General features: G+C 46.5%; 1 protein-coding gene across 1 annotated transcript in view; it reads right to left on the reverse strand.

Moving 5' to 3' along the window:
- Nucleotides 1-25,446, reverse strand: part of JPH3 (junctophilin 3) — a 1,045,448-nt gene that overhangs the window by 172,974 nt on the left and 847,028 nt on the right. Inside the window, exon 4 of the mRNA XM_069636179.1 lies at nt 7,774-8,690. Coding sequence (XP_069492280.1) covers nt 7,774-8,690 — 917 coding nt within the window. The remainder of the gene's footprint in view (nt 1-7,773; nt 8,691-25,446) is intronic.

Below are 25,446 nucleotides of genomic sequence, written 5' to 3' on the forward strand. Positions count from 1 at the left end.
CTAAGGCCATTCTCCTACAAACTCAAGGTTGCAAACGTTTATCATGATGAGGTACTTATCCACACCACATCATGCTAACAAGGCCAGAGCAACATTACATGCTACACAATAGCTCAAATGAACAATGCTACCCCTGTCAAAATGTTTCACTGAGCATATTACAATACCCTTCTTGTACAGAAAATAGGGTTATTTATTTACTGTTATGTAGTGATCAGATCAAATCAGCATTAGACCATCATGATTCCAAAACTAAGCTGTATGTTTATGCACCATTCTGGTTCTAAATTTAGTTTGTAACCCATTCAAACAAGACAGCCACATACCATACTACAACAGAATTCTTTTCTGTTTTGGGTGGCAGTTGTGAACAGACACATGTCCAACTATCCTATGAGTAAAAATAGCTGCCCAACCGTACATCAATTATTCATAGTTTTATTGTCAAAGATTTCGAATGTATACCATGCAGAGCCACTAACCGATTAATATGTGTTTGTGTGATTGAATGATGGGCCATCATTTATTTGTTCATTCTTACTTTTTATTACATTCAACATTAATTGCTACCTGGTCATTTTGAATCGACCTCTTGTGGGCTCTCAGCCAGTTTTGATAATCCATCTTTGAGTTATGTATTATTTGGTTGCGTGTCAGGCACTCTTTAGAGGGATATAATCTGATCCTCTGACAATCAGGGGATCACTGATCAGGCTCTGGCCTGGCTGCCTTTTTTCCTCTCTGACTGACTCTCGCAGGTCCTACTTGGGTCCTTCCTCTCCTCTATCTCTCTCTCCACCTGTGGGGCTCCCCCTGGGTCTAACCTTTCCCCCTGCTTGTTCAACCAATACCTTGCACCTCTTGCACACCGCATTGCTGCTCTCTGGTCCAAGTTTCAGTGCTATGCTGATGACGCTCAGCTTGCTTTCAGGCTCCCCTCTGCCGCCTCTTCTCCTTCTCTCATCTCTGAGTGTCTTTCTGCAATCCAGGAGCGGTGTGCTGCCAATGATCTCTGCCTGAATGCCAGTAAGACGTGATCCTCCTCATTGGCACACCTGCACCTCTTTTTCCTGCCATTTTCGGCCCGGCCTCCCTTGGGCCTCTTCCTGATCCCACCTGTGAGGCTAAGAACCTTGGGGTCATCTTTGACTCCACACTCTCCTTCTCTCCCCACATCTCTGATGTCTCTAAGAAGTCAAACTACCAACTGCACCTCCTCAGAGGTATTCTTCCTTTCCTCTCCTTTCCCAGAAGCTCTCTGTCTCTAGAGCTCTGGTTCTCTCTAGGCTTGACTACTGCAACAGCCGCTTTTTAAATCTGCCTGCAACTCATCCAGAAAAGGACTGCAAGACTTGTCCTTGACCTCAAACCCAAGGATCGTATTCCTCCAGCCCTGAAATCTCTCCATTGGCTCCCATTGGCTGCAAGGATCAAGTTGAAGACCATTTGCATTGTCCACAAGGCCTTCTGGGGCCTGGGACCACAATACCTCCAACTCTCTCTTCGGAAATACATAGATGTATTTATTATTTATTTGTATTTATTGTTTGCTTGTTAGGCACTTATACAGCAAGTAAAATACTGTTTCAAGGCGCCCACAGGGCGAGGGGAGGAAACAAGGGAGTGAAATACATCACAAAACACGATCGTTAAGAAGAGCAGTGGAGGGGAAAGGAGGAAGGTCGAACCTACTATGCCCTGTGAGTATTCAGAACGTGCAAGTGCAGCAAGGAAAAAGGGCAGAGGGCATAAGTGCTGGGGAGCCCAGGCTCATGGTTGTGCCACAGAGGAAGTGCTTAGGTTGATGACTGCTACATGGCCAGGGGCCACGTTAGTAGTACGTGTGAACCTCAGAGGCGCAGGGTGTGCTAAGGCAATCGCTGAGGGTAGACGGGAGCTGGGCAGGCCTCCTACACCCACACACTTCTTTTTCGTCTGCAGTCCCGGATAGAAGCCCCTTCATTTTCCCTTTCTTTCGTGGATATTAGCACCGTTAGCTCCCACAAGTGCATACATTCTGCCCATCTTCATCTATTGCTGTTACTCAAATCACTGACAGAGTTATCTTTGTTGAAAATCATAAAAGGAGAAAAAGGTGCATTTTTGTCATAGTTTTTACTATCTTTATCGTATAATTTTGCCAATAGCTCATCTACGCCCATTTTAGTCTTTATATTAATTCCTCCAAATGTTTATTACAATAAAAGTCGTGGTCATTTCTTGCTTTACAATAACTTGGGCCGCCAATATATACATACTATCAGATTCAATACAGATTATATAGTTCTGGACATAGCCAGGTTTCCTGGATGAAAACAATATCATGCTTACATAATATATCCAATCCCACTTTTCTTTGTGCAACATGCATGTGTCTGCCCATGTTCCAGGAAGCGAGGCTAATTTGGGAGCTATTATGGCCAGGCACATTCCTTCCTTCCCTTTAGAAGGGCTGTAGGAAGCCATGCCAATTATTGTCATCCTTTCTCTTGACTGGTGGGTGTGTTAAGGGCTTGTCTTGCATGATCCTTCTCTCTCTCTGGTCTTTTTCATTCTATTCTAATATTATTTCGGTCTGCCTAGCTCTCATTAAGCGATCAAAAATTCTCTTGTGGTATTGCATATATATCAGCGCCCATTTTAAAATAAAACAACTTCAAGTGGGCTAACACCAGCTGTGTAATGTGTGGAGAATGACAGTTAACATGGATTAATTGACCATGGAGGAGTCTTTAAATTCGATGAAATCGATTTCTTCAGACATAAGGACTCGCAAATTGGGGAGAAGATACAATGAGGAGAGAAAAGCTGATCTATTCAATGATGCTGATTCTGCTGTACTAAATATTTAATTCCCATAAAAGTTTTTTGGGACATGGCCTTCTGCATCCACCAGAGTTAGAGATTTACAGGTCCTTTTTTTCAAAAATCTTTAACTTCTATTTGTGTCGCTTAGTTTCCTTCAGACCCGATCCCTTCCTCTATTAAACTAATTGTCGTGTGGCCCATTATGTTTACATTCTAAGTCCTGTCCTCTAGTATGTTAAGGAGTCAAATTGTCTGCTGGCGTCGGCAGAGGTACAGACCTCAGCCATTTACCCAAATTGCTGCCTTGTAGCTGGCTTTGGTTTGGGTTTTTTTCCTTACTCGCTTAGAGGTGGGTTTTTGTGCCAAGTTGTAAGATCCCCCATCAGTATCTATTGATATACAATTGTTCAAATCCATTGGTGCTGTGTGTTTACGTTTTTTGTTCTTCTGTCTTTTCTTTCTCTGAATAGTTCTGATGTTTTTTCTTTTTTGGGATTGTCATAGGGGAAGAAGACGATCTTACAGCTGGAGAAGAACCCTGTCGAATTTCAGTTACTTCTTGGTTGACAAACTCATAGACATGCATATGACATCAGCAGTTTCTATTGCCACTGGCAGATCAATGTTACGTATCAGTGAAACGGAATTAGCAACCTTGTTAAACGTTTCAATGTCCATGTCCAATGGCAGTTTCTGGCTTGCTCTAATAAACGATCTGAGCGCGATGTTCACCAACGCCATGGATATTGTCTGCCGCGATAGGGTGGTCATATCTGTAGCCATGACACTTATATCCATTGTCGGCGTTAAACTTAAGTTGTCATTGTCACGCCGTATAAGATTTGGGTTTGAGTTCGTAGCGGTGCCTTGATTAATCTCAGCTTGACGAGTTACTGCCCTTGCATCTCTCTGTATACTATGACATAGTTCTATCAGAGAGCTGTTATCGATTGTGGGGCTGGGTAATGATGCTGTATTGGCCTTGTTATTTGTTTATTGATTGATCTCTTTTTTCTTGCTTAAAATAAGTAGTAATTTTACCTCAATCAGTAGGTCCTCCCAGAAGGGCATCATTCTCACAGCTCTTTGCTGCTGTAATAATGTTAGATAACCTGTCTTGTCTGACATGTTCTACTTGCTCTGTGGTACTTGCCACACAAGTCGCTATACTCCTCAAATTATAATTCATATAGTAGTTGGTGAACAGTATAGTTAATCAAACAATGGTGTGAACCAACAGAGACAGTATTTTTTACCACGGTGGGGAGTGTCCTTAACCAGAAGACACGATGAGGAGGTCTCCTTTCCTCCATCAATGTGCTCTGATCAATGACTTATGTCAGAACGCAGAATGCAGTCTGCAGACAGCTAACTGCCCTTACACTTTACACACTCACTTTATGCACCTGCTTCGCATGGTGCCGGGTTTTAAGTATGCCTCAAGGTGGTATGGGCATGTCGTCATGCAGCAAGGTGTTTTAATTAATTCACCAAGAACGCAGTGAGCAATCTCCTTGCAGCCGAGTGCCCCTACACTTTACTCGCTCATTCATGCATGCGTGCTCCACACGTCGATGGAGGTTACGTATGCCTCCAGGTGGTGTGGGCATGTCGTAACACTGTGAGGTGTTTCAGGTAGTCCACCAAGAACAAAGAGAGCAATGTCCTTGCTTCAGACGGCCCTTACACTTTACACACTCACTTCACACAAACACAAAAAGCTTCACTGAGTCCATTATAAAAATGAGAAATTCAATTCAACATGTTAATATGGTGGCCAGAGAGTACGGAACAATCTAAGTCACCTTTTCTATGTCGTTGTCATATTTACAGGAATTCCTCTGAAGCCCTTTGTGAAAGCACTCAGCCAGGAATTAAGTTTATTTGTTTAAAGTTCATGTTTACACTGAATATGGTCTCTTAGAGGACAATTTCCCACAATGTAAAAACCCTAAATGGCACCAAGCTTGTCTTACATTATATTTCAATTCATAGTTACTATACAGAAGAGGGAAAGCCACTCACCACAGTTATCACCCTGGATTACATTTACAATATACTGCACCTTGCAAATATGCACCTTTTAACGAAGAAATATGTATGTGCCCTGAAGTCGCAATACTTTTTAACTTAAAGATATAAGTGTTGTGTATGTGCACTCATTCTTGCTTCAGATTTGGAACATGCTTTCCTTGAAGGTCTAACTGTGAATTCTGCCAGTGATAATGAGTATTCTCTACCAAGACCCAGAAAAAGTGAAAGTGAAAAAGTGCTATCTGTCTGAAACCCCATTGAGAGACAAAGGGACACCAAGTGAAACCTACCCTATATCAGCAAGCTCAAAGAGCAACTGCCAAGAATGGCGGAAAGCAGCTCTAAATCAAACCCACTCTACACAAGTAATCAAAAAGATCAAGAAGGAAGATTATTGAGACTTCAACAGACATTGATAGTACATGATCAACCACATCAATTCTGTACTCAATGTATGACCACAATGCAAATTCTAAGCCAATCCATTTGATAACTGATGCTTAGCACATTATTAGTTGAAGATAATACTGAAGCTGCATGTCATTTTTAAGGAATACACATAGAATACACGCAGTGAAATGTTATGTTGAATGAGAGTTCTACCAATGGATTCAATTCCTAATTGTAAATCAGAATGCAGCCTTTGTATTAATGACACCACATGTCATTTCAAGCATCACATGCAATACTTGGTGTTAGCTGTGAGTGACATTTCTGGTTGGGAATTTTTGTTTTGAATTCTGAAGCCTGGACTGAATTTGTGATGTTGCGATTAATAATGTAAAATTACATGGCCATCATCTCTGGAGTTGTATGTGAGTAAAAGGCAATGGGCCTCATTCCGAGTACGGCGCTAACCAATGGCGCTATTAACGCCTTGGTTGACGCCGTACCCGGACCGGCAGCGCCTTGGTGGATGGCGGAATTACCGCCCCATTCCAAGGTTGGCGGGGTGGTAATTCCCCATTCACTTGGGCTCTTCCCCATTCCCAAATGAGCCCCCATAGGGCTCAATGGGAATGGGGAAGATGCAAATAACGGTGACCGTCCATTACGGTCACCGTTATTGGCTTGGAGGCCCCTTTGCGCCCTCGACTTTAACACCTGCTCAAAGCAGGTGTTAAGGACGAGGGCACAAAGGGAACTCGGAGTATGGCGGTAAGGGATCACCGCCACCGGTCTCGTTACCGGTGGCCGCTATCCCTTACCGCCAAACTCAGAATGAGGCCCAATGCGTCCTAGTTATTTTTCTTACCAAAATTGAGAGCCTTCAAAAAACCGCATGAAAGCAAGAATTTGAGATGTGCCATTTTGTTCTCACTGAAAGCTCTTTGGGTGATTTCATCCATGCCCTAGCGCTACAGAAGCGTCCTCACTAAGAGTCAAGCAACCCATTAAAAACCTCGACAACAACAGAGATTACACCAGCAACGGAGAAATGACTCAATGCGCAAACATTTCAATTGGACCCCTGGTGATATTCTTCAGGGCATACTGAAAAGTCCCAAACAAGAGAACAGGTGCCTCTGATTGCTAAACACCTTTGTTGTGTTATATAGTTTGCTGCCTTTAAGTTAATAGGGCGTTATTCCCGGGTTTTACTGGCATGAATGAAAGCAAAAATGTGAAGATGCTTATAATGGCCTCTTGGGATTGAGACTTGATTCTCAGGTGTGGCAGGGGCACATTATCTCAGGGAATCTGATTTTTGTTTTACCAAAGTTGTCTGTTAATTTCACTCTGATGGTACTTGACAAACGTCAAGAAAATATCAGTGTAATGATTAATGATTCAAGTAACTCCACTCAAACAGCTGTAAAGACGGAAACCCGCAACCTGGGGGACAAATGAACCATTGCCAGGGATTATCCCTTCCCCTCCTCCTGATTTTCTGAAATCATTTTAGGAAATATGATGTGTTACTTTATGATTTCAAACGGCTGCTGTGCAAATTCCTAAAAAGTCCTGACACAGATTCCCAAATAACATAACATGCATACACTTGCCAGTAACACTCCGTTTAGGAATACTCCAGGAGCGTTTCCAAGGATTGCACAAGGTGTATAGTTCAGCAGAGCTGCTCCCAATGCTGTGCTTTGTGATCACTGCACAAACGACTTCTTATATCTTCACAAGAGAAGAATTAGATGTGTCAGAAGGGGTGTGAAAGGAAGGAACAAAGGGGAACATGAAAAGTCGAGCGAGACTGAGTAAATAAGCGAAGACAGAAAGAAAGACAAAGACAGAAGTAGAGATAATAAGAAAGGCAGAAAGAAAGATCGAAAGATAAAGAAATTCAGACAGAAGAAAGGCAGAATGAAAAGGGGGACAGGGGAAAGAAAGGGAGACGAAGGTTAGAGGGAAAAAGGGAGTTAAAGGGAAAGAAAGGAAGAAAAGGGAAAGGAAAAGGACAGAAAGAGAGGAAGAAAGCAAGGTACAAAAAGGTAAGAAAGGATGAAGAGATGGATGGGTTGGAAGGAAATATTTAAGAAATCTGGGGAAAAGAGACCATGTGTGAATACGGAAAGGTCAAAACGCATCTATACGAAGAGAGGAGGGGGGCCTGAAGCATGCAGGGAGGTAAGATAGAGGGGCGAATAACATATTGTAAGGCGAACATATGACACATCATGGAATGTTGTGAAACCTTTGCCTCCATATCCGTGGACAAAGCCCAAGGATCTTCACCTGAAATTAATGGTTAGGACCTTGGTAAATGGTTTCTTGTACACCAGTGTCATCTTTCATATTCCAGGGCCATGGTGTGACAATGACTGCTGAACTGGGGACGAGGCTGGCCTGTGAACTGACAGCCCCATCTGCAACTTCACATCTAAAGATCATGGCTGCTCTGATTCTGGCATGATAGCGCTAAAGCGTGCCCCAAATCAGCATCTGTGTACACAGGTGACAATCGTGTGGCTCACTTACTGTATTAGGTTTGATCTCCACCGTATTTTCCTCGTCAGATTCTAGTGCAACAGGTAAGGACTTCTGTGGCGGCGAGAGGGTTAAATCCCTCCTCAACAGCCTGGGTTCGGCCTTGTCCCCGAACCTCAGGTTCTCCAGTTTTTGCACGGTGGGCTCGGCGGATGGCGCCGGCCGGAGGCTGTCCTTGCCGGCGGGTTTGGACTTCAGTCTGTGCACCCCACAGCCATGGTCTTCCGGGCGTGGCTCATCTGCTCTGTGGCCCGCCTTGACATAGTGCCTTTTTTGGGTGTGAATCTCTTGCATATAAGAATCCATCCGCTTGAGCGGTTTCATCTCCATCTCGTAGTTGCTCAGCTTCTCCTCGTCCACCTCGAGGAGCTTGGAGCTAGCCGAGCTGTGGTTATGGGCCCGGTGGGTAGTCCATGAAATGATGCCAGGCGGGTCTGTCCAGCCCTCGCGGGGCTTGTGGTTGGAGGCTGCATGCTTATGGCTGGAGCCCCGGACCCTGATCTCCCCGGGCATGGAGCAGGACCCAGACATGCTGCTGTGTAGGATGCCAACTCTCCCACCCCCAGTCACACCTGTACGCTCATCATTCCAACTGTTGGGTCTCAAATAATCCCCTCCTCTTCCTTCCAGAAGCATCTGGATGTCCCCGCTCCTCTCCTCATCCACTGAGACCTGCCTTGAGAAGTGAGCAGTCTTGTTCCTGGGCTTCGGAGCGGGTTGTGTGGGCGGAGGGGTGGACGTTGGGCTGGCTGGGAGACTCTGCAAGGGGCTGTCGTCAGGGGAGCCATCGGACGGTGTGGTCCCCTTTCGGTAGAGCTCTGGGCTCTCTTGTTGCGGTGGGGAACCAGCTGAGATCACCTCAATGTCTTCGCTGGAAGCCTGGCGTGTTGGCCTCTGGCACTCAAGCCCTGCAGGGAAAGATAGAGCAAAAGTTACCTAGGATGTCATAACTCCACATCTCTTGTCTTACACCAATCTCACACTGAGTGGGCGTTCTGGTCATTCATAGGTTTTTACAAGTATTCAAGAAAGAAATGTAATAGCGGACAAGGACTGATTTGCCAATCTCCCAGTCTAAAAACAAAACCCTGAATAGTTCACTGTTTCACACCTGTTTATTGCTGCACAGAATATATCACAAGTCTTTCAAAATGGCTGTACTGTTATTGTCTCCATCACTTCTACCGGATACTTTCTAGTGCTTCTGCCAACCCCTTATTCTGCTTTACTCCACGTTTATTCATGCCAACCCTCCATCTCATATTGTGTTCTATAGATTTAAGAGTGCTTTCTGGCCGAACAATCTATGCTATGTTGCGTTAGTTGGGATCTGTAACGCATTTGCTGGATTTATTCCCTTTGATTAGTTACAGCTTTCTTCACACTGTTACACCTCCATTTCAAGAATCCATTTCTGAACTGTCTACAGCTTGCCATTGGTATACAGTGTTTATATCGAAAATTGTACATCGAATCCCACATATATCTAAACTTATATCTTGAAAACCTTTATATCGAATATATTTAGGGTGGGGTAAAGGGTTAATTTTTTGGGGAAAACGGTCGTGATGGGTTTTTAGGGGTCAGAAATGGAGTTTATGGAGTTTGAGGGGGACCCCCCACCCAAAAAAAATGCATTCAATATTAAAGTTTTCAAGATATATGTTTCGATATATGGGCATTCGGTATACAATTTATCCGTATAAAGACATGTAACCCCTGCCATTATCCTTCTGCAATGTGGTCTTAAGAACTGGGCACAATATTCCAGACGAAGCTTCCAGAACAGGGCAATTTACTCCAGAGTTAGACCTCACTAGTAATGTGTGCAGGGGTAAAGCACGCATCTTTACTGCCATGTCCTCCTATCCCTTTGTATGCTTTGCAACAGTGTTTATTTTGGGATATAAAACGAATACATTGAAAACCCCTATAGTGTTTGCTGATTTGTCAGATTGCAATGACCACCGTGTGTAATTCTTTGGGTTATCTGCACTTTAAGTGCATGGCCCAGATTCTCCAAAATCAAGTGTGAATACAAAAAGCACAGGTCACCTTCTTCTCAAAGGGCTGGAGAGCAGTGAGAAATATGCGCTGTCCAGCCCCTTTGCATACATTAGTAATATAACTTCAGGCTCCCAGAACCCACGTGGATGCTGGGGGCACATTTCAATGTGAGGGAAAAAGCATTTCTATCCTTATGTGAGGCGCAGAAATGCAAGTGGGAGAGCAGCAGTTCCATTTAAAAAACATTAAGGGCAGCTTCGAGAATGACCCTTTAATGCAATGTGCATCCCCCTTTATCTGTTCCAATCAGGTTTAGAGGGGATACCTTTTTTTTCAGCGCTTCTTAAAGTGCATCCTCTTTTTGGATACAAGGTGCATCTTAAAATGTGCTGAAACACCCCTATATTTGCGCAAATGAGAAAGGGGGAAAAGCGGGCATTTGAATGTTTTCTTGTATGATTTCCCAACCGGCCACCTGTGTCACACCTAATATGTCTTCGAACGGATCTAATGATCACAGAGGATGGTCGGTCCCATCCCACAGATCAATTCTAATAAGCCAGTCGATTTGGCTTTATTTCGATCCTTAGATAATAAAAGCAACAACAGAAAAAAAACATTTAAAATTGCAACGGCTGGCAGAAAAGGTCCATAGCGAACCATCATAACAAATGAAAACTAAAGCGCATAATTACACATAGAGAGCATCAGTTCATTCTTGGGGTCGTAAAGCTACAGCCTAAAATCAACAGATAAATATAGATACAGATAAACACCGAAGATAAAGGAACATCATTGTCATATTGATCTTCAAGGTGCAAAATAGTTTTGGTCCATTACTTGACTTTCACATGAATGTACAAATAACTATAACAAGTCAATAGTACAAAAGATCTGAGTAGAATCGTTGGTTTCTTAAATGCAGGCCCCCTAGTCAAATCACCTCTTTTCTCTCTGAGTGGGCTGACCTCTCCTCCTCTCTCCTGGCCTCAACCACTCAACTCCTCCTCCTTGGTGACCTCAACATTCACCTTGATTCTCCCTGTCCCTAAACATTGCTCTTTCGCGACCTCTGTGATTCCCTCTCTCTCTCTATCCTCCCATCTGGCCCAACGCACTCTGCACACTTGATGTGTTTGTCTCCTCTAGCCCCCCCCCCCTATCTATCCCTCTCTCCACTCTCCTCTCCTGGAGTGACCACTACCTCCTCTCCTCTCATCTCTCTCTCTCTTCCCCCCAAGCCAAGCCTACCCCAACACTGCCACCTACCTTCCTGGACATCCGGCCCATGAAGCATGTGTCAGTCGAGGCTTTTGCTTCCACCTTCTCCCCACCCCCTCTTCCTCTGGCTGACTCACACCCTGACACAGCCCTGTCTTCTCTCTATTCTTCTATTTCCGATACTCTTGATGTTCTTGCCCCTGTCATGAGGTTCCGCCTGAAGTCCAAAGCCAAGTGCAATACCTGGTATGACTCCGACCTAGCTACACTTAAACGTAGGTGTAGGGCGGCTGAGAGAAAATGGAGGGATTCCTGCTCATCCTCTGACAAACTGGCCTGTCGCCTTCTCCAAAGGCAATACCGTCTCTCTGTCCGTACCAAGAAGAGAGTCCACATTCAAGCCCGTGTCTCTGCAGCATCTAACAGCTCGGCCGAACTCTTTAAAATTTGTATGGAGCTGGCCAACCCTGCTGCAGTCTCTACCCCTCCCCTTGCCTCTCAGGCTCTTTGCAATGCCCTGGCCTCACACTTTACCTCAAAAACTGAGGACATCCTGTCCACACTCTCCTCCACCCCCTCTCCTCTACCCTCTCCGTCGGTACTCACTGACCCTCCTCCAGCCACCCCCCACCCTCCTTCTCTTCCTTTCCTCTCTTCTCCCCTGATGAGGTCGGTAGACAAGTCCGGTCTATGAAAGCCTTGTCAAAACAGGCTCATCCCTGTTCCTCTAAAACTCTCAAGGACCGCATTGATACCCTCGCTCCGGCCCTTGCCGACTTCTGCAGCCACTCCTTTGCCTCAGGATCCTTCCCCTCCCCTCTTAAGCACTCCCTTGTGTATCCTCTCCTCAAGAAACCCACAGCGGATCCCTCTTGTCCGGCCAACTATCACCCAATTTTCATTACCCCCTTCTTAGGCAAACTCCTTGAAAACACAAAGCCAGTTACTACACCACTCCCTCCATGGGAAAACAAAAGAATGACAAGGTAATGTGACCAACACAAGACCTTAACACCCCAACACAACACACTACCAGAATTCCGCAACACAGCGGCCGCCTATGTACAGAAACCCTGGTAACACCAATAATGGGAACCACAAGAAAGGACATCATTTGCAGGACACCCTCGGACCAAGTAGAAAGTGCCAACGGCATGCAACCTAAAAACAACTCACCACTCCCTTGGTCCACACCTCGAGGCCACAAAATAACAAACAGAGCACTTGCGCCTGTCCCGAGCTGCCCCTCAGGACCTAGGGCTGCCACCCCTAGCCAAACTATTGTTAGCCAACACTAACACAACTACAACCTAACCAACATACTCTCCTTAGCACAAATCACCTTCCACTTCAGTCTGCCACCCCGAAGTCTCGGAGCTGCCCCTCCGAGCACTAACTAACCGCCCCCAAAGGAAGCAACAACAAAAGCCAGGCAATGACCGAGGAACCACACAAAGAACCATGAACCACAGTGTAAGGAAGAACCACAACCCAATACTGCTCCTCTGCACAAACCGTTAGTCATTCCATCCACCTACAAAACACCGTTATTGAACACACCAGGAGACAACCTGATTTACAGCACTCGGAATCAGGAAACACACTGGTAAAGCTAAATTCCAAACCATAGTAACCCATCTCAGCTAAATGGGCCGGAAACCATAAATGATCTAAAATTCGACACAACCCACGCCAAAGGTGACCAACCCTGCAACCTATGGCACCAGAAACAACAACCGCTCGGGCCGATAGCGACCTACCCTGACCCATCAGGCACTAAAGACCTTAACACAACACCACCGCCACCTAACCTGGAACACTCCAGTTAGAAGGAAACTCAAGATAACGAGATCAACACCCCTGAGTGCCAAAACATAGCGACCAACCCCGGCTTAAACCAGGCACTACACAGGGACCCATGCACTCCTGACCATGCACTCAAGACACAAAACACACGGGCAAAACAACTCAACCCATGACAGCACACAGCAACCACAACGCCACTCATACAAGGCGTAAACATTCCAATGCTGTAATAACACGTGACTACAGGAGCGCCAAACCACAGCATGCACCCGCACACACATTCCAATACTGTAATAACACGTGACTACAGGAGCGCCAAACCACAGCATGCACCCGCACACACATTCACACCCCAACACTGACGACATCAAGCATGCATAAATGCCATTTGGTAACATTGCATAACAAGGATGGAATTTGAATGGAACATCGTGAAAACACATCACCTGTTCAAAGGTGAACAAAACATCACATGTGAAAACATTGGATGATGAAGACCCCCAGCCCATCCCTCAATGCCACCAGCTTGGGCTCCCGGGCACCACACAATAACGACTTGCATGAAAGTCAGTGTTCGGTGAAAAGTCACATTACAGCATTTTCCCGCATAAGTAAGTTCACGATGCATTTCCTGCACAAGTAAGTTCATGATGCATTTCCTGCATAAGTAAGTTCACCCCCAATCCACACTCCTTGGGGTTACATTTCCCCGACCAACGCTCCATCCCCCAGGTGAAACAAAGCAAAGAGATAGACACTTTAATTGCATATTCAATTACATTGCAGGTTCCATTGCATTTCAAACCCTCACCGCTTGCCTGGCAGTTGAAAAGGAAAACCTAAACCCACACACAGAGGTCTATTTCCCATGAAAGGCCACGACACAAGGACACCACAGGGGACTGACAACGGCCTTCAGTAACACCCTTATCCTACTCCGGAAACTAAAATGGGAACACCTAACCCTCTAACATGGACCACAACATATACACACTCATGCTCACACATACGGCCCAAAACACTAACCTGATGAGAAAATGTCATGGCCATGCTGGCGTGACCGTCCCAATGTCACGCTGAACACTGGCATGTCCCAAAACTCCTCTGCCGAACAGCGTACAAGAAGGCTTGCCACACAGGAAAAACAACGTCGTCGATGTGAGCTCGCCGAACGGTAGTGCTGGAACACCGTGGAAAGTCAAAACATGTCACTTCTTGACAGCCGACAAGTCCAAGTTAACTACGGCACTATTATTCCTCTCATTTCCTGTTGATGCGACGCACTGCCTGCGTGAAGGAACTCATGGCAACGTTACGCTGATAAGACGTACCATGGAAATACCAACGGCCTGGCTCATGGTTGGGCGGAGACCTGCCAGGCCGCCATGACGTCACCATTGCTCCCTGGGACGCCCGACCAGCAACATGGAAACTGCAGTACGACCCGATGCGAGTCCGGCCCCCTTTCCTTCACTCAACAGGGGTCGGAACAAAAGAAGAGCGCCTGCCGCTCCTCCCATTCCTTCCGCACAGTGGACATGCTCCCCGTACCGACACTCAGGAGTGTGGATAGAGGAAGCATTTTTCGTTTCCGCTACCGCCGCCTCTGCACCCACAGGCTGGGGATGCAAGGGCACAATTAACACAGCCCATGCCCGCTCCCCGTTGCAGCAGCCCAGGATCTCCTGGCATGCAGGAAACGCGGTGCTACACTGGGCCGGTAGCGCAGAAACAGTGCTCAACCCCGTCAGACCAGGGAAACGCCAGCCAGGTGCAGCCAATTTCTGCCCGCCGACACCATACAGCAGAACCATCCCCCCTGGCTCCAAGCAGTGCTGACACTCGCACCATGTGAAGGGCTCCAGGCACGGGCCAGAACTCAAAGGGAGACCTCGAACTCCACACGACAGATTCACTAGACCGGACCCGCCTGGGTGTGGGGGGACAACACGGGGGCGGTGTTCCTGCGATGCTGCACCCCCCCAGCAGCGCCAATGACCAGGCAATCCACCTACCATCCCATCCTCGTTGCCAGTGTAACAATGATGGACCGCCAGTACATTAAGGTAAGTTCTCGGGTTCTTTATTGTCCATGTCCTGAACTCCTCCACAAGACACAGGGATGTAGGGGACACAAGATGACACGGGAAACACCGGGCTCACCACCACACCCATCTTCTCAGCTCACAGCTTCACTCTGCTCTCCAGCCGTCACCAGCAGAACACCACCACACAAACATTCCACACAAACATTCCACTACAGATGACATCACACTCAAAGCTTATCTGTAGGCCAGATTACTACACTTCTCCTCCCCTTAGAAACACAAAGCCAGTTACTACACCACTCCCTCCATGGGAAAACAAAAGAATGACAAGGTAATGTGACCAACACAAGACCTTAACACCCCAACACAACACACTACCAGAATTCCGCAACACAGCGGCCGCCTATGTACAGAAACCCTGGTAACACCAATAATGGGAACCACAAGAAAGGACATCATTTGCAGGACACCCTCGGACCAAGTAGAAAGTGCCAACGGCATGCAACCTAAAAACAACTCACCACTCCCTTGGTCCACACCTCAAGGCCACAAAATAACAAACAGAGCACTTGCGCCTGAACAAAAAGCTGGCCATCTCTCAGCTAAACCTTCATTCTGATTCTGTTGGCTGTCTCCATGACCATCAGTCTGGCTTCAGATCTGGCAGAAGCACGGAAACTGCTCTCCTGAACATCCGTGAAGATCTGCTTTCCATCCTTGACTCTAGCATTCCCTCTGTTCTCATCCTACTTGATCTCTCCTCTGCCTTCGACACGGTCAACCATACCATCCTGCTCAACCGTCTCCGGGATAACTTGGGCATCACCGATCAGGCTCTGGCCTGGCTGACCTCTTTCCTCTCTGATCGACCCTCCCAGGTCCAACTGTGGTCCTTCCGAACATCTGTCTTCCTCTCCACCTGTGGTGTTCCCCAGGGGTCTAACCTCTCGCCCTGGCTTTTCAACCAATACCTGGCAACTCTCGCCCGCTGTATTGCCATTTTCTGCTCAAACTTCCAGTGCTACGCAGACGACACTCAACTCATTTTCAGGCTGCCCTCGGCCACCTCCTCCACCTCTCTCATCACTGATTGCCTAACTGCCATCCAAGATTGCTGTGCCGCCAACAATCTTTGTCTTAATGCCAGCAAGACAGAGATCATCCTCATTGGCACACCATCACCTTCCTTTCCCCTCACTCTCTGGCCAGCCTCCCTTGGCCCTCCTCCTATCCCCACCTGCGAGGCCAAGAACCCCCACCTGCGAGGCCAAGAATCTTTGTGTCACCTTTGATTCCACACTCTCCTTCTCTGCCCACATCGCTGATGTATCAAAAAAGTCAAACCTCCTACTGCACCTCCTCAGAGGTATTCTTCCTTTCCTCTCATTCCCCCAGAAGCTCACTGTCTCCCAAGCTCTGGTTCTCTCTAAGCTGGACTATTGCAACAGCCTCTTTCTTAATCTACCTGCCTCTACTCTCCGCCCTTTACAACTTATCCAGAACAGGACTGCGAGACTTGTCCTTGGCCTCAAGCCCTGTGATCGTATCTCTCCAGCTCTGAAATCTCTCCATTGGCTCCCAGTGGATGCAAGGATTAAATTCGAAACCCTCTGCATTGTCCACAAGGCTTTCTGGGGCCTGGGTCCAACATACCTTCAGCTATCCCTCCGCAAATACCTCCCATCTCGAGCACTCCGCTCCTCTACCTCTAACTCCCTCAGGGTCAGTCGTTTCTCAAAGAAACGAGCTGGGGGTAGATCTCTGTCTTCGGCTGAGGCCTCCCTCTTTAACAGCCTCCCTGCCACTCTAAAACTTGAGGAGAACCATCTCCGGTTCCAGAAGCCCCTCAAAACCTTCCTCTTTGCTTCTGCCTTCTCCTCCCCTCTCCCATGTTGATTCTACTCTCCCTCGGCACCATGCACCTGGCCACCCTCTGTCCTCTGGGCCCAGGTACCTGCTCATCTTGCCACCCTCACACACTGCCTCCGGGCCACCCCCTGCACCTGGGTCTGTATCTGTACTTATACAGCCCTCCCCTTTTCTTCCTGCACTTTCAGACCTACACGGCCTGCTGCCATAAACCCAGCACTTGCCACTTGCTGGCTGCACTCCCATTGTTTGTTGCCTTTTTATTTATTATTTTATTATTATTTTTGTTTTTTCCTTCTCGCTCCGCACTCTCCTTTTGTTCCCCCTTCCATGCACTTCTCCCCCTTCTCCTTCTACCCTGCACTTGCACGTTCTCAATGTCACTGGGCCTAGTAAGAACGTTCTTTTTGTTCTCCCCTGTTCCCTTTCCCTGCCTGGTCGCGCTCTGAAACACTTGTGTATGAGCGCGATAGAAATAAAATATCAATCAATCAATCAAAACAATCAACTGTTGCTTTGGATACAAGGAGCACAAAATACACATACACACAAACCCATTCCAAGAATTATGGTTAAAAAATGTGACATCCAGAGGGAACCATTAATTGATTGATTGATTTGAAGCATTTATATAGCACATCATAGCCATATGATATCTCTGAGCACTTGGGTCCTGTCTAGAGAATCAAATATTGTTTGAGCATCGACCTTAAGTCGGACAGAGAGTTGGCTGAGCAAATGGACCAAGGGTTTGAGTTCCATAGTTGTGCTTCTTGGACTGAAAGAAACGTGTTCTTCCCTTCAAAACTAATTTATATTGGATGGTTCAAAAATGCTAGTCCCCAATTCTGCGGGCTTGGTTTGATGAGAGTGAAACATATATTGGTGCCAGACCATGGATATGTTTGTAACATAGATAGGCAATCTTAAACTTCACTCTCTGGCGCTAACTGAGGAGGTATGTTCAATTTAAAGCAGTTCACAATTCAAGTGGAGTGCTGCAGGTTGTGGTCTCTGAATCTTCATGGGAAAAGACCCAGGCCGGCTCGCTTACAAAGCATGGCAGTAATATAGCCTAGAAGTGACAGCAGCTCCCATCCCCAAGGATTTGAGTTTAGGGGAAAGCAAAGAGATAACTTGTCTGAGCTGTTAACTTGAGGTAATAAGGATCGATGGCCATCACCAATGAAGCTACGATTTCTAACTGTGTTATTCAGAGGATGGATGAGCTCCAATAGAGGTGGAGTAGTGAGGGATCGTAGAGATCTCCTCTGCTTGGATCCAAAGGGTATGACCTCAGTTTTGGTCTCATTCAATTGCAGACCATGAACCTTCACCCGTTGCCTGGCTGCCAGAAGGCATTCCTGGCGTGCCCAGAATTCTCCCCTCCACCCCATTGACATCAATGTCAACTCGGGTATCATCAGTAAATAATTAAATATTAACCTTCCAGGTCTTATATAGCCTAGCAGTTGGGAGCGAATATACATGTAACAGAACCCTGGATAGAAGAGACCCCTGAACCACTCCAAATGCGACCGCCACTGAGATTGATATGAAAGGGCACTGTTGAACTCTCCCTTCTGGGAAGGAATGAACCCAATGCCTGGATCTGCTGGACATGTGGAACCCCGAGGATACTGTGCCAATTCAGAGGGTATGATCGACAGTGCCAAAAGCCATGGATAGCGTAATCATGAAACGCGGGGCTTCGTTGCCTTTGTCCACCATAGCTGGCACATCACCCCAGAAATGTAATGACACAGTTTCAGTCCTGTGTAAGGTCAGAAGGAATACGACCAAACATTCAATTAGTCTAGGAGCTGCTGAACAACTTACATCTCCATTATTTTGGATGTAACTGGCAGATTTGTTTTACGCCAATGGCTAGTGAGCACAGCAGCATCTAATCTAGGCTTCTACAGGAGGGAGATATAACTCCTGCTTTAAGATAATGGGTCACAGAGCTAGAGCTGAAAGTCATGTTGATAAGTGTTGTAAGACATTCCACACAGGCCTAGGTTAGTAAGAGTTAGTACCATGGAGGCTGCACAGCCTTTAAAGGGAATAGTTTATTTCCAGGTTAGGGGCCGTTGGAAAGCAGTCCAGGTGTGTGGTGTGCTTATCAGTCACACACAAGTTATTTTGAATGGTAGCAATCTTCTCCAGAAAGAAACGGTTCACATTGTCACACAACTTGTGATAGGGGAGCGCCAAATGGAAGCATATCTATCGTGTTAATGAATTAACTGGGTGGAATAGCGTGTAGGTTTGGTTAGAGACTGAATCGATTGCTTTGTCCCAACAAGCTTTCCTACCACAAATGACTGCTTTTTTATAGGATGGAATTTATAACCATTTTTATCTTGGGCTATTAGGTAGCAAGGCCACCTATAAGCCACCACTATTGCATTAGATTACAGATAGAGAGAAATGGCATATGAGGAAGGACTCAAAGCTTGTACGTGTTGTGTGGTTATTAACCCACCCATTGACTGCCCATGGACATGCTAATCCCTAGGGCCTTCCCTCCAGTTCATGCCCCTCTCCGCACAAAACACCTACCGATGGGAACTCTTTGAGCTCCCTTTAATCAAGCATTGCCATCAAAGTTTGCACTGGAAGGGCATGCCAGTATTTTTTCAAAGCAGTCTTTTGAGAGCTAATTACTTAATTGAAGCTTTAAAAGTCTACTAGTGCAATAAAAATATCTGAATCAGGTCTGTCTTCAGCCACTGAATTATAAGCAGTATGCGTGCCCTTCACTGAAGTCCTGTTAAAAACAAGCATTGCAAAGTCAGCAGTTTTGGCCTGTGTATACGTATAAGCCATTTGCCAGGCACTGCTATTAGATTCCAAAGGAAATGGACTGTTTTGTGTGAGGAATTCGACCATCCGCACAGTGGGTGCGCGCTCACCTGGGTTTTTCGACATTTAAAAAAAAAATTGAACGATGGTAGATGAACCTCCGGAAAATGTGTGGGGCTAATCCCAAGGGCATACACTAAAACCTGTGTACTCTGGGTGGACACAGCCTACAGGTGCCGTCCCCCTGTCATATTTAGTTGGGATATGACAGCCAAGAGTACATCAAGGCATCTCAGAAGAGGGATGTCAAAACCTTCCCCCTGCCATGGCCAGCCTAATTAATTATCAAAGGCTCCATGGATCCGCCCTGTCCTTTTGTGTAAGCACCGCAGATGGTGGCAGCAATTCATATCTGTCATGACTCGATGGGCTCGCGCCTTCTGGAGATCGTGGTCAACACAACACCGTCTGGTGGCGTCCATTTTTCCTTCCAAAATGGCGACCAACGTCTTTCCAGCCGCATCAGCGGTCTAGTTTCCGGGGTCCTGTTTTCGTCACCGCAGATAGGCGCCGGACTCAAACTCTGCGGCGCGTCTCAACGCTCTACTCTGAGCTCAGCGCGTTGTTGTTTCTTTGTTTCCCATACCCCATTTAGGCAGCCTCTCTCCTTCCCAACCTCCTTGCTGCCGCCTTCCCTTTTTTTTCTTCCTGGCTCCTTGCATGCTATTAGCACGTTTCTTGGATTCCTCCTTTCTGGTGCCTCGTCCCTGGCTCCTTCCAGGAATCCTTCCGGGACCGACTCCATTCAGACCTCTAATCGGACAGTACCCTCCGGTGCCTGTCAATCCAGCCCTGGCTGGCAGGGTGGCGTCTGGAGATGCGCGCCCTTATCTCAGAGACACTCGCACCAAGAAAAAGGACAAGCCTCCTGCAACTAAGAAGAAGAATTCCAAGTGCAAACAGGTGAGCCCGGGGCTAACATATGACAGTTTGAGATGCACACCGACTGACATTGATTCCGGAATGGAGGCTCCTATACAGGATGTCCTGCGTGGAATGCAGGAATTATCCACTGAGGTTCCAAACCTCAAAGCAGAGAACGCAGCCCTAAAACAGTTAGTTCTGTCCAGAGATGCAGCCCTACAAGAAAGTGTTCCTACAGGCGGCGTGGTTGAGAAGTACGATGGGAACCCCAAGACTCTGCGCCCCTTTCTTGATTCCTGTTTGGTTCATTTTAGTTCCAAGCCCTATTATTTTTCTACCCCTCGGGCTAAAGTAGGGTTTGTTATAGCTCATCTCTCAGGAAAAGCCCTCTCTTGGGCCACACCTTTGGTGTCTGCCAAAGATCCACTCCTGACTGATTATAATGGATTCATCACTGCTTTTAAAACGATGTTTGATCGCCCAAATCAGGTTTATTCAGCCCAGAAAAAACTCCTGGAATTTCAACAAGGTAGCCAGGACATGCTAACCTATGTTACTCGATTTAAACAATTGGCCAAAGAAGCGGATTGGAGTACAGAAGCTTGCTTCACCCTGTTTCACCGAGGCTTAAATGAAGAAGTCAAAGATGAGCTGGCTATGGTAGCCCGCCCAAGGTTCTTCCAGGCTCTATTGGACCTCACACTTCAGATAGACTTCCGAATCCAAAAAAGAAAGGCAGAAAAGAAGAAAACATGCAGCCCTTGCCAGAAACCAACTCCTGTGTATCCGAGCTCCCGAGAACCCCTTCCATCGTCTACATCAGAACCGTAACCTATGCAGTTAGGAGCACTACGTGGGCCCATCACCTCAGAAGAACGGACTTGCAGGATTAACAGCGGTCTCTGTATGTACTGCGCTTCTGATAAGCATCTGATAAGGAATTGCCCCATAGCTCCTCCAAAATGGTCGGGAAACGCCAGCTCCCGATCCTGAAAGGAGCACAGTGTTGGGAGAAGGAGAATCACTCAGCCTTTTCAGCCTCGATGAATCCAACATTCAAATCCTCCCTGGTGATTCTTCAAGTCACTCTCACTACCCATACTGATGAAGTCATTCCAGCCCTGGCCTTGGTTGATTGAGGGGCCATGGGCATTTTCCTTGATGACGAAGGGCCAGACAACATGGTCTACCTAAGGAACCTAAGGATGTGGTACAAGCTGTTGAAGGGATTGATCAATGCCCTATATCCTCTGGAACTATAACTGAACGGTCCACAGCACTCCTACTTTCTATAAATAATCATCAAGAGATCCAGCATTTTGATATCATAAGGGCAGCTCACTATCCCGTGGTTTTAGGAATGCCCTGGCTACAACAACACAATTGCTACATCAACTGGAGAGCGGGGTCCTTGTTCTTGGGATTGGAATACTGTTTATCACATTGTTTATCTCCCAAGTCTTGTCCCAAGTCAATCCCAGCTAACGAACCTCACGAAAACAAAAATATCACTGTCTCTAACATCACCCAAGTCCCTGAGGCCTACCATCAGTTCTCAGATGTCTTTTCAACAGCTATAGTGCAAAGATTGCCTCCCCATAGACCAGAGGACTGTGCCATCGACACTGTTACAGATGCAGTCATTCCTTTTGGACGGATGTTCATCCTATCTGAGCCGGAAAAGAAAGCCCTATGAGAGTATCTAGATACCAACCTGACAAATGGAATAATCCGCCCTTCCAAATCACTGGTGGGTGCTTCCCTGTTTTTGTTCCCAAAAAAGACTCTAAAGAATTCCGTCCTTGCCTGGATTATTGGGGGTTGAGCCAGTATACCATAAAGGATTGGTATCCTCTACCACTTATTTCAGATATCCTTGAAGTCCTTTGTGGATCAGTAGTTTACACCAAACTAGATTTGAGGAGAGCTTACCATTTGATCAGAATCAAAGAAGGCGACGAATGGAAGACCGCATTTAGGACTCCTTTTTGTCATTTTGAATACCTTGTCATGCCCTTTGGACTCTCCAATGCTCCCGCTGTTTTTCAGCGCTTCATGGACCGGGTCTTTTCTGACATGTTATTTCTATTTGCGATAGTCTACCTAGATGACAACCTGGTGTATTCCAAAGACCAAGCTGCACATCAGAAACACGTTACGCAAGTTCTGCAACGCCTGCGGGAACATCATCTATTCGCAAAACCAGAGAAATGTGTCTTTCACGTGTCCTCTGTGTGATATCTGGGATTCATTATAAGCCCCCAAGGAATAGCAATGGACCCATCCAAAGTCACTGCAATCACTTCCTGGCCCGTTCCTTCCACAGTCAAACAGATCCAATCTTTCCTGGGCCTAGCAAATTTCTATAGGAAATTTATACACCTGCATAACAAATGTGTCGACTGTAATATCATACTACTAAGTCTGACAGTAGTATTTGGAACAAATATGATACACTTATGCTACTAACCCTCACCTAATTCAACTGTGATGTTAACAACAGTTTTTTACTTTTTACTTGTTTCTTAGTTTATTATAAGCCAAATGAAGCTTATATACGATTCTTCTAAAATTGTTTCTTTCTTGTGTTTTCTTAAATAAAACTGATCTTGAATTTTACAACTATATGTGACCCTCAATAACTAGTTATTATACACTAGTTTCCTGCTAACCTAGACCTACCTACTATATACGGTTGACCTGGGGTAGATTTGTTGACTCTCCTTCTGTTCCTTATGCAGAAATAGCAGACAGGCATGATGGGCCTATTTTTTTGCTCAATATCAGTTCCATACACAACACATTCCGGGCAAGGGAAACGTCCTAGCAGACGCGCTCTCTACGAGACCAGACTATGCACCTTGTGAAGCACCACTCTTTCCCAGACTACTGCCGGATTCTGTAGTTGTGGCTCAAGTCAAGACACTGATAGACGACATAAGAATTGCTACTCCCCAATCTACCCTGTGGAAGGACTACGTGGATATCAACCGATGGTCTCTGACGTCCGAAGATGGACTCCTCTTTAAGGGCACAGATCTGGCCATTCCTACACATTCTCTCAGAAAAAAGATTATACACCTCTGCCACGACACCTTATTCTCTGGACATCGTGGAATCAAGGCAACTCTTTTAACCATCAAAAGGAATTTGTGGTGGCCGAACATGTATGAAGATGTCAAGAACTACATCCAGACATGTTCCATGTGTAACCGAAACAAGACAGATAATAGGAAGCCGGTCGGTCTCCTTCTTCAACCTGATTTACCATCAAGACCCTGGGAAGCTATAGCCAGAGACTTTATTGTGGATCTCCCTCCTTCCAAGGGGTATACTACCATTATGGTGACTATTGATCTATTCTCCCACATGGCACACTTCACCCCCTTGCCAAAATTATCATCAGCACATGAAATGGCACAGATCTTTGTGAACCACATATTTAGACTCCACGGATTACCCACCAAGATAATATCAGACCGGGGACCACAATATACCTCCAGGTTCTGGAAATATCTCTGTCAATTGTTGGGAATACAACGTGCCTTGTCTTCTGGATATCACCCACAAACCAATGGAATCACTGAAAGGGTAAACCAAACCCTTGAACAATACCTTAGATGTTTTTCCACCCAGGTCCAAGATGACTGGTCGGCCTAATTCCAGAGGCAGAATTCGCCTACAATAACTCTGAACATTCTACGATTGGGACCAGCCCATTTTTTTGCAACCAGGGGTTCCATCCTTCCACCATACCCTTGGTTGCTCCACAATCCTGTCCGGCCCCTTCTGTGGACTCCTGGATAACCCACCTGACGACAGTACACAAGGACGTGAAGGGACATCTGGAAAAAGCCCAGACAGACATAAAGCAATATGCTGACGCCAAGCGACGACCCTCCCCTTCCTATATGGTCGGGGATAAAGTGTCGCTTTCTTCACGGTATTTACCCAGGCACCTAAGACCTAATAAATTGGCTCCTCGATTCTACGGCCCATTTACCATAATCAAAGTGGTCAACCCAGTCGCTCTACAACTCTGCTTTCTGGCAACATGGAAGAGAATCCACCTGGTTTTTCACTCTTCCCTTGTGAAACCATATCATCAGTCCACCAGGTCCGCTTCTCATCCCCCTCCAGTCCTTGTCAACAATCAGATTGAGTATGAGGTATCAATGATATGTGACTGCAGGTATAGGAGGGGTCGGTTGCAGTATCTGGTGGAATGGAAAGGCTATCCGCCAAGTGATCGTACGTGGGAACCCGTTGGCAACATCAATGCCCCCCGTTTGCTACTTAGATTTCATCAGATCCACCCAGGCAAACCTGGTGGGATGGGTTTTCGGAGGGGGCATGCTGTCATGACTCGATGGGCTCGCCCCTTCTGGAGGTCCTGTTCAACACAACACCGTCTGGGGCGTCTATTTTTCCTTCCAACATGGCGACCAACGTCTTTCCAGCCGCATCAGCGGTCTAGTTTCCAGGATCTTGTTTTTGTCACGGCAGATAGGCGCCAGACTCAAAGTCTGCGGCGCGTCTCAACGCTCTACTCTGAGCTCAGCGCGTTGTTGTTTCCTCGTTTCCCATACCCCGTTTAGACAGCTTCTCTCCTTCACGTCCCTTACCTCCTTGCTGCTGCCTTCCCTTTTTTTCTTCCTGGCTCCTTGCGTGCTGTTAGCACGCTTCTTGGAGTCCTCCTTTCTGGTACCTCGTCCCTGGCTTCTTCCAGGAATCCTTCCGGGAATGACTCCGTTCAGACCTCTAATGGGACGGTACCCTCCGGTGCCTGTCAATCCAGCCCTGGCTGGCTGGGTGGCGTCTGGAGACGCGTGCCCTTATCTCAGAGACACTCACACCAAGAAAAAGGACAAGCCTCCTGTGACTAAGAAGAAGAATTCCAAGTGCAAACAGGTGAGCCCGGGGCTAACATATGACAATATCATTAACATACTAATAGAGTATACTTCAAACAGGCCCACAT

Source organism: Ambystoma mexicanum, chromosome 1q, assembly GCF_040938575.1.
Source record: "Ambystoma mexicanum isolate Mex_15411 chromosome 1q, UKY_AmexF1_1, whole genome shotgun sequence".
Taxonomy (NCBI): Eukaryota; Metazoa; Chordata; class Amphibia; order Caudata; family Ambystomatidae; genus Ambystoma; species Ambystoma mexicanum.